Source organism: Heteronotia binoei, unplaced genomic scaffold (assembly GCF_032191835.1).
Source record: "Heteronotia binoei isolate CCM8104 ecotype False Entrance Well unplaced genomic scaffold, APGP_CSIRO_Hbin_v1 ptg001434l, whole genome shotgun sequence".
NCBI lineage: Eukaryota > Metazoa > Chordata > Lepidosauria > Squamata > Gekkonidae > Heteronotia > Heteronotia binoei.
The window spans coordinates 16,450-29,913 of record NW_026800273.1 but is presented as its reverse complement, the minus strand read 5'-3'; the positions used below and the strand labels follow the sequence as shown (position 1 = coordinate 29,913).

Sequence of the window (13,464 nt, the reverse complement as noted above, 5' to 3'; positions counted from 1 at the left end):
CAGGTGGGTGCAGGGGGTCCCCTGGTTTGAAGGCTCTCCCCCCACTTCAGGGTCATCAGAAAGTGGGGAGGGGGAGAAAATGTCTGCTGGGCACTCCATTGTTCCCTGTGGAGACCGATCGCCATAGGGGATAATGGAAAATTGATCAGTGGGGATCTGGGGGGGGGCGCTGTTTTTTGAGGAAGAGGCACCAAATTTGTAGTATAGCATTCGGTGCCTCTCCTCAAAACACTCTCCAGGTTTCAAAAAGATTGAACCGGGGGATCCAATTCTGTGAGTTCCCAAAGAAGGTGCCCCTATCCTTCATTATTTCCAATGGAGGGAAGCCATTTAAAAGGCATGCAGTCCCTTTAAATGTGATGACCAGCACTCCCTTTGGAGTTCAATTATGCTTGTCACACCCTTGCTCCTGGCTCCACCCCCAAAGTCCCCAGATATTTCTTGAATTGGACCTGGCACCCCTAACTCACATACAATTAGGACGTACCCCCATTCACTGTGATATATAAATAGGACCTGCATTGCCAAACCTCTGGGATTATCAAAGGCTAAAAAAGCAGTCGTGGGTTGATTTGTCTGTTTTAAAAGACTCCCTCGTTACACTGGCTCATCGTTGTAATAACTTTTTCCCTCAAAGAATTATCTCACAACAAGTGGGAACCTGCAAGCACTTGGGGGAAGCGTCTCATTTTCTCTCCCCCCCCCTTTCTTTTCCCTTTCTTGAAAGCGTCCATAGCCTCTCCCCTGTCTAGCTTCCTTCTCGCCTTCTGAGGCTAAGCTGAGGATCTCTTGGAAATGAATCACAGTGGATCTCCCAACTACAGAGATCATTTCCCCTCAGGGCTATTTTTAACATCGTTTTGAAATGTGTACAAACATTGACAATTTCACACAGTTACACAGTTCGTATGTAGCTTTGAGCCTCAATTGTTGGAGAAATCGGGGTATAAATGCTTGAATAAGTAAATATCCCTTACCTGTGGTGAATCAGGTGTGTTCTACTCCTGAGTCACAGTAAAATAAAAGCATCTGTAGCTTTGACAACATCACAACCTTTCACCGAAAACCTTTTTTGGCAGGTGACTTGGCATTGAAATGGTCTCTTCTCCCTTCCCTTCTTCCGAACCACACCTTCACTTAAGTAAAGGACCATTTTCTGAATGACTCATGAAGTACTTCTTCACCCAAAGTGGTGATTGACACATGGAATTCACTGCCACAGGAGGTGGTGGCAGCTACAAGCCTAGATGGCTGGAAGAGGGGGTTGGATAAACACATGGAGCAGAGGTCCATCAGTGGCTATTAGCCACAATGTATAGATGGAACTCTGTCTGGGACAGTAATGCTCTGTATTCTTGGTGCTTGGGGGGCCACAGTGGGAGGGCTTCTAGTGTCCTGGCCCCACTGATGGACCTCCTGATGGTGCCTGTTTTTTTGGGCCTCTGTGTGACACAGAGTGTTGGACTCTATGGGCCATTGGCCTGATCCAACATGGCTTCTCTTATGTTCTTCTGTAGAGCAGAGGTCCATGAGTGGCTATTAGCCACAAGGTACAGATGGAACTCTCTGCCTGGGGCAGTGATGCTCTGTATTCTGGGTCCTGGGGGGCGGGTTAGGAGGGCTTCTAGTGTCCTGGTCCCACTGATGGACCTCCTGATGGCACCTGGGTTTTTTTGGCCACTGTGTGACACAGAGTGTTGGACTGGAAGGCCAATGGCCTGATCCAACATGGCTTCTCTTATGTTCTTATGTGACACAGAGTGCTGGACTGGAGGGCCAATGGCCTGATCCAACATGGCTTCTCTTATGTTCTTATGTGACTCAGAGTGTTGGACCGGATGGGCCATTGGCCTGATCCAACATGGCTTCTCTTATGTTCTTATGTGACTCAGAGTGCTGGACTGGATGGGCCATTAGCCTGATCCAACATGGCTTCGCTTATGTGTCTCAGAGTGCTGGACTGGAGGGCCAATGGCCTGATCCAACATGGCTTCTCTTATGTTCTTATGTGACACAGAGTGCTGGACTGGAGGGCCAATGGCCTGATCCAACATGGCTTCTCTTATGTTCTTATGTGACACAGAGTGTTGGACCGGATGGGCCATTGGCCTGATCCAACATGGCTTCGCTTATGTGACTCAGAGTGCTGGACTGGAGGGCCAATGGCCTGATCCAACATGGCTTCTCTTATGTTCTTATGTGACTCAGAGTGCTGGACTGGAGGGCCAATGGCCTGATCCAACATGGCTTCTCTTATGTTCTTAGGTGACTCAGAGTGTTGGACCGGATGGGCCATTGGCCTGATCCAACATGGCTTCTCCTATGTTCTTATGTGACTCAGAGTGTTGGACTGGAGGGCCAATGGCCTGATCCAACATGGCTTCTCTTATGTTCTTATGTGACTCAGAGTGTTGGACTGGAGGGCCAATGGCCTGATCCAACATGGCTTCTCCTATGTTCTTATGTGACTCAGAGTGTTGGACTGGAGGGCCAATGGCCTGATCCAACATGGCTTCTCTTATGTTCTTAGGTGACTCAGAGTGTTGGACCGGATGGGCCATTGGCCTGATCCAACATGGCTTCTCCTATGTTCTTATGTGACTCAGAGTGTTGGACTGGAGGGCCAATGGCCTGATCCAACATGGCTTCTCTTATGTTCTTATGACTCATTCTTGTGTATCAGAAAAAGCCATTCTTTGTAGAATACAGACCACGCGTATGCTGCTTGTGGTCTGCAGAGAATTTTTTTTTAAGTCTCTTGACGGTTTGGAGGGGTTGATGGCCCTAAAAGTGAAACCTGAATCTCGGGACCAAAAGTCAGTCCTACAATTAAATCTCTTTGGTTTTGATTTCTTTTGCTTCCATTCTGCCCTCCTCCCCGGCTCTATACTGGCTGTTTCTAAAAGCTGAGGAAGTTCTTCTAATTGCTGCAGTTTAAGGCTGCTGTTCTTATTTCTTAGATTGTTTTATGCTCTTTTTAAAATTATTATATTGCCTTTTTATGGCATTTGCATTGTAAACTACCCCCCCAAAAGGACAGCATGTGATTTTGAACAAATAAATTTTATCCGAAAGAATTTAGAATAGCACTTGAGTTTGCATTGAGGAGCAAACATACGATGGGGTGAAGGAGTGCAGTATAGAGATTGTGTCAAAGGCAATACTCCCTCTAAACTGTGGAGTCTTTTGTGCAGAAATTCTACTTTGTGAGCTACTGGCATTATTGTTGTGAGGTACTGGGTTGACTCAGCTGGCTCAAGGTTGACTCAGCCTTCCATCCTTCCGAGGTCGGTCAAATGAGGACCCAGCTTGCTGTGTGTGGGGGGGAGTGTAGATGACTGGGGAAGGCAAGGGCAAACCACCCTGTTAAAAAAAGTCTGCCATGAAAACGTCATGATGCGACGTCACCCCTGAGTCGGAAACGACTGGCGCTTGCACAGGGGACTACCTTTACCTTTTTACTGCATAAATTAGGTTGCTCTGGGGGGCCATTTTTCCTGCGCTAAGACAAAAATGTGTGAGCCGGAGGCTAAAAACCTGTGAGCAAGCTCACACTAACTCGGCTTAGAGGGAACACTGGTCAAGGGTATAATGCTGAAGTGTGCATAGATTGCCCTCTGTACAGCTCTCCATGATTCAGGAGTTTTATTTGCTTATTTATTTATTTTCTATTTATATCCTGCCCTTCCCACCGAAGTGGCTCAGGGCAGCTCACAGCATATAAAACTAACATAAAAATATTAAATTTAAACATTTTACACAGTTAAAACATTAAAAAACATAACAGCAGTCTATTTAAACTACACTCAGTTTCCAGTGCCGGTTAGTTCTAAGCCAGCCGGAAGAGGGCTGTCTTACAGGCCCTGTGGAACTGGGCAAGGTCCCGCAGGGCCCTCACCTCTTCCGGCAGCAGGTTACACCAGAAAGGGGCCGTTACAGAGAAAGCCCTTTCTCTGGTAGATTTCAGGCGGACTTCCTTTGGCCCGGGGACAACGAGCAGATTTTGAGTTCCCGATCTCAGTACTCTCTGGGGAACATGTGGGGAGAGACGGTCCCTCAGGTAGGCAGGTCCTAGGCCATATCAACATTGGGAACAACATTGGGAAGCAGTGGCGAGATGACTATTTTCCTAGATCAACCCAGAACACTGAGATGGAATGAATGGACAGGGGTCAGATTTACAGTAGAGGTTGATATGTGTGGAAACTGGGCATCTGCTGGACCAGGGGTGACCAAACTGTGGCTCGGGAACCACATGTAGCTCTTCCGCACATATTGTATGGCTCTCAAAGCCCCCATGTTGGACAGCTTGGAGAAGGCATCTATTGGTGGCTTGGAGAATGCATTTAAAATTGCTTACTTTTTACCTCTCTCTCCCCATCTATTCCTTCCTTCCTTCCATCCTTCTTGTGGCTCTCAAACATCTGCCATTCATGTCTTGTGGCTCTCACACATCTGGTGTTTATTCTATGTGACTCTTACGTTAAGCAAGTTTGGCCACCTGTGCTGGACCGAGAATCCAAAGATAACAAATGGGAAACATGGTGTAAAGGCTAATCATACTCAGAACCCACTGTGTGGGAAATGGCTTAAATGTTAGCACTAATGCAACTACAATTAACCATTGGAGTTTTCTTTAAAAATTTCTTCGTATATTTCTTCAAGTTAACATTATCCAATCTTTAGGAAGACACCACCGAATGTGACAAAAACCCTTCAAGGCTTAACAATACAAAGTTAGCGGCTACTGTATGTTATAAACCCAGGGACCGTTTTGTAAAGAAATAGGTGGCGGACCTCATTAGCATAACTCAGCATATTGCCCAGCCAAAAAGCAACTCAATGCAAGGAAGGAGAGCCCTGGGTGAGAAAGGCCTGCTTGGACTGGCTAGAGATCCAGCCAGCCCAAGCAGGCCTCGCTCACCTGGGGCTTTCCTGGGCTGCCCTCCCCCCCAGTCAAAAGGCCAGCAGGCCACCTGCCGCCCAAAATCAAATAAGAAGTGGAAAAGGGTGGTGTGAGCTTCTCCAGGCTTAATGAGGGCTGCTGGGGTGTGGCAAAGTTCTTGGTGGTTGGCTGGCTGCCCGCTCTCCTCATCCAGGGATTACTATGCAGCTGCACCTCCTATTCAATGGACAAGGTAGGTGGGAAGAGAGGGAACCCTCAGAAAGGTTCAGGAGCTGTGCTCCTGTGAGCTCCTGCTGAATCTGAGGCCTGTATAAACCTTATTAGCTGTGTGGGAACTGTATAATAAGAGTGGCAAAATAGTAAAGAGTCCAGTAGCGCCTTTAAGACGAACAAATTTTATTGTAGCAGAAGTTTTTAAGAAACACAGCTCCAGAGAGCTGTGTTTCTCAAAAGCTTCTGCTACAATAGAATTTGCTCGTCTTAAAGGTGCCACTGGACTCTTTAATTATTTTGCAGTAACAGACTGACACAGCTAACTCCTCTGGGGAACAGAGCTGGTTTTGTTAAGTATTGGTTAAACGTTGTTAAGCATGGAAGTGGTCCTGTTACATTTAGTTTGGTTTTGTTCGGGGTTCTTTTTGTAACAGGAGCTCCTTTGCATATTAGGCCACACACGCCTGATGTAGCCAATCCTCCGAGAGCTAACAATAGGCCCTCTAAGAAGAGCCCTGTAAGCTCTTGGAGGATTGGCTACATAAAAGGGGTGTGGCCTAATATGCAAAGGAGCTCCTGCTGCGAAAAAAGCCCTGGTTCTGTTAAGCAATGATTTGTTAAAGATTGTTAAGCACTGCTATGCTTTGAAGGGTTCTCGTTAAATTGGATATTGTCTTCCTAAAGCAGGGATGGTCAAACCTGTTTAACATAAGAGCCACACAGAATAAACGTCAGGTGTTTGAGAGCCTCAAGACGTGAACATCAGATGTTTGAGAGCCTCAAGACGTGAACATCAGATGTTTGAGTTGAGCAAGACAAGGAAGGAAGGAAGGAAAATAGATGGGGAGGGAGAGATGAAAAGAAAGCAACTTTAACTTTAAATGCATTCTCCAAGCTGCCAGCTGGCTTGGCTTGGAGCAGTGATTTGAAGAGAGAAATGCCTTCTCCAAGCCAGCCAACAAGGTGGTGGGGTCTTCAAGAGCCACACAGCATGTGTGAAAGAGCCACATGTGGCTCCCATGCCACAGTTTGGCTGCCCTATCCTAAAGTTTGGACAAGGAAACCTCAGCTATCTTGAATTCCCCTTACATATAATCTCTCAAGCAATAAGATCACTACAATCCAGTTGGCCTTCGGAGATCTATTGCTACAACTGTGCACACACCTTTGCTGTCATTTCATATGACAGGGGGAGTGGCTGTAATCCAGAAGAGCTTTTCTTATACCAAGAATAACACTTTATCAGTCTTCGAGGGGCCGCTGGGCTCAAACTTTGTTCCGCTGCTTCAGACCAAGACGGCGACCCACCTGCATCGATCCTTTTTCGCTTCATTTGTCCTGTGCCATTCCCCCTCCCCCAGAGCCCACCTGTGTTGGAATGACTTAATCTAAGGGCAAACGGGGGAACTCTTAGGCTTGGAGGAAATGTAGTTGAACCCCCACTGGAAACTGAATCTTCAGAGGAGGTGGCAGCATTGACGGTGCAGACTTCCTACACATTGTTTCCAAGTCGCACACGGAGTTTGTGTGGCACGGAAGGCGGACGAAAGAATCTTGGTTTCCGACTGACATCTTCGACGGAGCAGCCCCTGACACGATGGGCCGGACATGCGACACCCTTAGATGGAAGAGTTCTTGCCAAGTGGTGCTTTTAGCAGGTAAGGAAGCAGGGCCGTTCAGCGGGAAAGGGTCCCGCAATGACCAGAGACGTAGAGCAGAGGTCCCCAACCCCCGGGCTGTGGGCCGGTACCAGTACATGTCCTGTTAGCAACTGGGCTGTGAGTTGTATAATTATTTCATTATATATTACAATGTAATAATAATAAGATGACGGCATTGGATTTATATCCTGCCCTCCGCTTCAGATTTCAGAGTCTCAGAGTGGCTCACAATCTCCTTTACCTGCCTCTCCCGCAACAGACACCCCATGAGGTGGGTGGGGCTGAGAGAGCTCTCCTCAGAAGCAGCCTTTTCAAGTACAACCTCTGCGAGAGCTATGGCTGACCCACGGCCATTCCAGCAGCTGCAAGTGGAGGGGTGTGGAATCAAACCCGGTTCTCCCAGATAAGAGTCTGCCCTTTCAAGGACAACCTCTGCCAGAGCTATGGCTGACCCAAGGCCATTCCAGCAGCTGCAAGTGGAGGAGTGGGGAATCAAATCAAATTGTTTTCCACAAAACCGGTCCCTGGTGCCAAAAAGGTTGGGGACCGCTGACCTAGAGGGGCAGAAATTGAGCATGAGTGAATTGCTGGGATAGCCCTTGGGTGAGCGCTGCATGCCCCAATCTCCCTTTAAAAATCCTGACCGTGTGAACCTCTTTTGGGGTTTCCTCCTCTGCAATAGGTTACTATTGATATTATCAAAGTATTTTTAAGTTATAGAAAAGGTCGCGCATTGGTTTCCAGCACCGCTGACCAATGGCGCAGTAAAGACTGGGAAGGCGACGAAGATGGTGAGGGGTCTGGAGACCAAGTCCTGTGAAGAAAGGTTGAAGGAGCTGGGCATGTTTAGCCTGGAGAGGAGGCAGCTGGGAGGTCATAGGATCACCATTTTCAAGGACTTGAAGGGCTGTCTTACAGAGCAGGGGTGTCAAACTCATTTGTTATGAGGGCCGGATCCGACATGAACGAGACCTTGTTGGGCTGGGCCATGCCAGACCGGGCCATGTGTGTACTTATTTAAGATTAGGTAGCAGAGAGATAAATTTTATAAAGAACACAGACAAACCCAAATATATATATTTTTAAAACTTAGAACATGCTTAAAACATTACCACTCATTGGTTTTAAAGATGCTTTCTTTGAATTTCTCCCCTGGGATCCAGGGAACTGGATAAAGCTGTGGCTCTTTCCTTCCTTCCCTAGGGGACTGGTGTGTGTGGGGGGAAGGAGCCTCAGCCAATAGAAGGAAGAGAGGCTGGCTCAGTAACAATTGAGAGAGCCTGGCAAAGCAAGCTATTCCTCCCCCCCCTTCCTCTCCAAGGGAGGAGCCTTAGCCAGTGGAGAAAATAGAGGTTTTGCTCTGTAGCTCCTGTGGTGTTGAGCAAGCCTGGCAAAGCAAGCTGTGATGCAGAAGGAAGCAAGAGAGAGGGAGAAGGAAGCAGATGACAGCCAGTTGCTCGGGGGCCTGATTTGGCCCCCAAACTGCTTGTTCAACACCCCTGATATAGAGGGTGGTGTGGAATTGTTTTCTGTGGCCCCAGAAGGTTGGACCAGAACCAATGGGTTGAAATTAAATCAAAAGAGTTTCTGGCTCAACATTAGGAAGAACTTCCTGCCCATTAGAGCGGTTCCTTAGTGGAACAGGCTTCCTCGGGAGGTGGTGGGCTCTCCTTCCTTGGAGGTTTTTCAACAGAGGCTAGATGGCCATCTGACAGCAATGAAGATCGTGTGAATTTAGGGGGAGGTGTTTGTGAGTTTCCTGTATTGTGCAGGGGGTTGGACTAGATGACCCTGGAGGTCCCTTCCAATTCTTTGATTCTGTGACTGGGAAACATTTGCATAGACTTGTGAAACTTCCACATTTCCAAAGGTTCAGAGTCAAGTCTAAACATATCGGATTAGATTTAGATGAAGGTGGAGTGAAAATTAGTGGAAGGAACGTTTACCAGATGCAGATGGCACCACATGGGCAGAAAACAGGGAAGCAATTACTGGTGAAGGTTAAAGCAATTACTGGTGAAAGTTAAAGCAGAAAATGCCAAAGTAGAATTACAGCACCTGCTAGCATGGCCTTGGGTCAGCCATAGCTCTGGCAGAGGTTGTCCTTGAATGGGCAGCTGCTGTGAGAGCCCTCTCCAGCCCCACCCACCTCACAGGGTGTCTGTTGTGGGGGAGGAAGGTAAAAGAGATTGTGAGCCGCTCTGAGACTCTTCGGAGTGGAGGGCGGGATATAAATCCAATATCTTCTTCTTCTTCTTCTTCTTCTTCTTCTTCTTCTTCTTCTTCTTCTTCTTCTTCTTCTTCTTCTTCTTCTTCTTCCAGTTCCAACACTCTGTGTCACATAAGAATATAAGAGAAGCCATGTTGGATCAGGCCAGTGGCCCATCCAGTCCAACACTCTGAGTCACATAAGAATATAAGAGAAGCCCTGTTGGATCAGGCCAGTGGCCCATCCAGTCCAACACTCTGAGTCACAGAAGAACAGAAGAGAAGCCATGTTGGATCAAGCCAATGGCCCATCCAGTCCAACACTCTGTGTCACATAAGAACAGAAGAGAAGCCTTGTTGGATCAGGCCAATGGCCCATCCAGTCCAACACTCTGAGTCACATAAGAATATAAGAGAAGCCTTGTTGGATCAAGCCAATGGCCCATCCAGTCCAACACTCTGAGTCACATAAGAATATAAGAGAAGCCTTGTTGGATCAAGCCAATGGCCCATCCAGTCCAACACTCTGTGTCACATAAGAACAGAAGAGAAGCCTTGTTGGATCAAGCCAATGGCCCATCCAGTCCAACACTCTGTGTCACATAAGAACATAAGAGAAGCCCTGTTGGATCAGGCCAATGGCCCATCCAGTCCAACACTCTGTGTCACATAAGAACAGAAGAGAAGCCTTGTTGGATCAGGCCAGTGGCCCATCCAGTCCAACACTCTGTGTCACATAAGAACATAAGAGAAGCCCTGTTGGATCAGGCCAATGGCCCATCCAGTCCAACACTCTGTGTCACATAAGAACAGAAGAGAAGCCTTGTTGGATCAGGCCAGTGGCCCATCCAGTCCAACACTCTGAGTCACATAAGAATATAAGAGAAGCCTTGTTGGATCAGGCCAATGGCCCATCCAGTCCAACACTCTGAGTCACATAAGAATATAAGAGAAGCCTTGTTGGATCAGGCCAATGGCCCATCCAGTCCAACACTCTGTGTCACATAAGAACAGAAGAGAAGCCTTGTTGGATCAGGCCAATGGCCCATCCAGTCCAACACTCTGTGTCACATAAGAACAGAAGAGAAGCCTTGTTGGATCAGGCCAATGGCCCATCCAGTCCAACACTCTGTGTCACATAAGAACAGAAGAGAAGCCTTGTTGGATCAGGCCAATGGCCCATCCAGTCCAACACTCTGTGTCACATAAGAACATAAGAGAAGCCATGTTGGATCAGGCCAATGGTCCATCCAGTCCAACACTCTGTGTCACATAAGAACATAAGAGAAGCCATGTTGGATCAGGCCAATGGCCCATCCAGTCCAACACTCTGTGTCACATAAGAACATAAGAGAAGCCATGTTGGATCAGGCCAATGGTCCATCCAGTCCAACACTCTGTGTCACATAAGAACATAAGAGAAGCCATGTTGGATCAGGCCAGTAGCCCATCCAGTCCAACACTCTGTGTCACATAAGAACAGAAGAGAAGCCTTGTTGGATCAGGCCAGTGGCCCATCCAGTCCAACACTGTGTCTCACAGTATGTGTAAGTCGATACTAGTAAAAGCTGGGAATCTGCAGTTGGGGGCAGGGGATACCCTGGTTTGGAGGCCCTCCCCACTGCTTCAGGGTTAGCAGAAGGGCAGGCGGAAGGGCGACTGAGCGCCACTCCAGGCTGTGTAAAGGCGCCCCCTGCTGATCGGAAGGTAAAACCCTTGTGCGGGCTCACTCAGCCCGCAGCCAGGCTAGCAGCAGCTCGAACGAACCGTTTCCGAAAAGGGCACCATGGCTGCTACTTCCTTCCCATTTCCTGGATGGGAAGGAAGTGGGGAGGCGGGAGCAGCCGTGGCACCCTTTCAGAACGTGGTTCGTTCAAGCTACTGCTGGTCTGCCCAAGCGCTAAGTGAGTGAACAGCGAGGGGGGGGGGGGTGCTTTTATACAGCTGGGAGCGGCGCTCTATCGCCCTTCCGGACATTTAAATTGATCTGGAGTGGGGGAGGGAGGAGGTGCGGGCGGGGCAGGGGGGAAGTAGGCATTTGCCTAGGGGGGAGGGGAGAAGGCCGAATTCGGTGCACCCACCCTGCTGGCACTCTAGGCAACCACCTAGTTTTACTAGTAGGCGAGCCAGCCCTGGGCGGGGTATAAATCCAATGCCTTCTATATTCTTCTTCTTCTACACAAGGGCAAGCACGTGCAAACATAAAAGCAAACCTAAGAGTTCAAGCTTTGACTGACAGTCATAAAGATTGTTTCATCGAACGTTTAATGATCTTGTTTTTTTTTTTCTTTGAGGCCCTAAACTGTCTGAAAAGAATCAATGCAGCTTCTGCTTTGCAGATAGGGTTGCCAGATCCAGGTCTGGAGATTCCTGGAGGGCAGAGTCTGAGGAGGACAGGGACTTCAACGAGGTGTAACCCCATCGAGTCCCCCTTCCGACTTCTCCGGGGGAACTGAATCTCTGTAGTCTGGAGACGAACTGCAATTCTGGGGGATCCCCAGGTCCCACCTGGAGACTGGCAACCCTAGGTTATACCTGAGTTCCGGGTGTCTCTGTTTTCACTACTTAGTGAAGGATTCTTTCTCTCCCCACCCCTCTCCCTTCAGCCGCCATCCTGAGTTCTGCCTTCCTGCTGACTCAGGCTCAGGAGGAGATCCCTGTTACGGCAGAACCACCACAGCCATCAGAAGGACAGGACAGCCATCAGAGGACAGGTATGGTTTGTTCCCTCTGTCTTATCTCTCTCAGGAGTCAAGTCGCACCTTTAAGTCCAACAAAGTTTTATTCAGAACGTAAGCTTTTGTGCGCTAGAAGCACACTTCTTCAGTACCTGATCCCTTCATCTGAAGTGTGCTTTTAGCGCACGAAAGCTTACGTTCTGAATAAAACTTTGTTGGTCTTAAAGGTGCAACTTGACTCCTGCTTTGTTCAACTGCTTCAGGCTAGCACGGCTGCCCACTTGGATTTATCTCTCTCAGTGTGGTGGTTAAGTGTGCAAACTCCTATCTGGAGAACCGGGTTTGATTCCCCACTCCTCCACCTGCACCTGCTGGAATGGCCTTGGGCCGGCCATAACTCTCGCAGAGCTGTCCTTGAAAGGGCAGCTGCTGTGAGAGTCCTCTCAGCACCACCCACCTCACAGGGTGTCTGTTGTGAGGGAAGAAAATATAGGCGATTGTAAGCCGCTCTGAGTCTCTGATTCAGAGAGAAGGGCGGGGTATAAATCTGCAGGCTTCTTCTTCTTCTCAGCCCCACCCACCTCACAGGGTGTCTGTTGTGGGGAAGAAAATATAGGAGATTGTAAGCTGCTCTGAGTCTCTGATTCAGAGAAAAGACAGGGTATAAATCTGCAGGCTTCTTCTTCTTCTCAGCCCCACCCACCTCACAGGGTGTCTGTTGTGGGGGAAGAAAATATAGGAGACTGTAAGCTGCTCTGAGTCTCTGATTCAGAGAAAAGACAGGGTATAAATCTGCAGGCTTCTTCTTCTTCTCAGCCCCACCCACCTCACAGGGTGTAGTGGTGAAGTGTGTGGACTCTTATCTGGGAGAATTGGGTTTGATTGCCTACTCCTCCACTTGCACCTGCTGGCATGGCTTTGGGTCAGCCATAGCTCTCGTAGGAGTTGTCCTTGAAAGGGCAGCTGCTGGGAGAGCCCTCTCAGCCCCACCCACCTCACAGGGTGTCTGTTGTGGGGGGGGAGAAGATATAGGAGCTTGTAAGCCGCTTTGAGTCTCTGATTCAGAGAGAAGGGTGGGGTATAAATCTGCAGTCTTCTTCTTCTTCAACCCCTGCTTCAGAGCATTCTCTCTGCTCAGCCTCAGGAGGGTTTCTCCAAAGCACCAACCAAAGGACACAACTGCTTCCAGGAGTCACCCTCCGTGGGTCTCATCCCTTGTCAACGGGTTAATCAGGATGAACGAGGACACAGAAAGAACACTGTGATAGGGTTGCCAGCCTCCAGGTGGGAGCTGGAGATCTCCCACTATGACGCCTGATCTCCAGGCCAGAGAGAGCAGCTCCCCTGGAGAAAGCGGCCACTTTGGAAGGTGGAATCTGTGGGCGCAGGGCTTTTTTTGAGCAGGAATGCAGTTCTGGCTGGCTTGGCATCAGGGGGCGTGGCCTGATATGCCAATGAGCTCCTGCTGGGCTTTTTCTACAGAAGAAGCCCTGTATAGAAGTATAACCCCCTGAAGTCACTCACCTCCCCAAACCTCGTCTATCTCAGGATCTACAACCAAAATTTCCAGGTATTTCCAAATCTGGGGCTGGTACCCCTAAAGAACAGAGAACTGGCTATGTAGATTTTTCTTTTTCATTGAAGGCTCTTACAAATCTCAACATTTTGGTGGGCATCCTATAAAAGCAACCTGCCTAAACTGCATTAATTGTATTGATTGATGCTGTTCGTAGTCCAGCTTTCTCACCCAGACTGAAAATGGATTGTGCAATGTACATTGATATACACAGAAGGATAC

General features: G+C 48.5%; 1 protein-coding gene across 1 annotated transcript in view; it reads left to right on the top strand.

The window, feature by feature from the left end:
• The window catches only part of LOC132591066 (B-cell receptor CD22-like), a gene marked incomplete at its 3' end in the record, with an annotated part of 39,562 nt that overhangs the window by 13,944 nt on the left and 12,154 nt on the right, over nt 1-13,464 (top strand). Inside the window, exons 7-8 of the mRNA XM_060263952.1 lie at nt 8,651-8,796; nt 11,595-11,702. Of these exons, the coding sequence (XP_060119935.1) occupies nt 8,651-8,796; nt 11,595-11,702 (254 nt within the window). The remainder of the gene's footprint in view (nt 1-8,650; nt 8,797-11,594; nt 11,703-13,464) is intronic.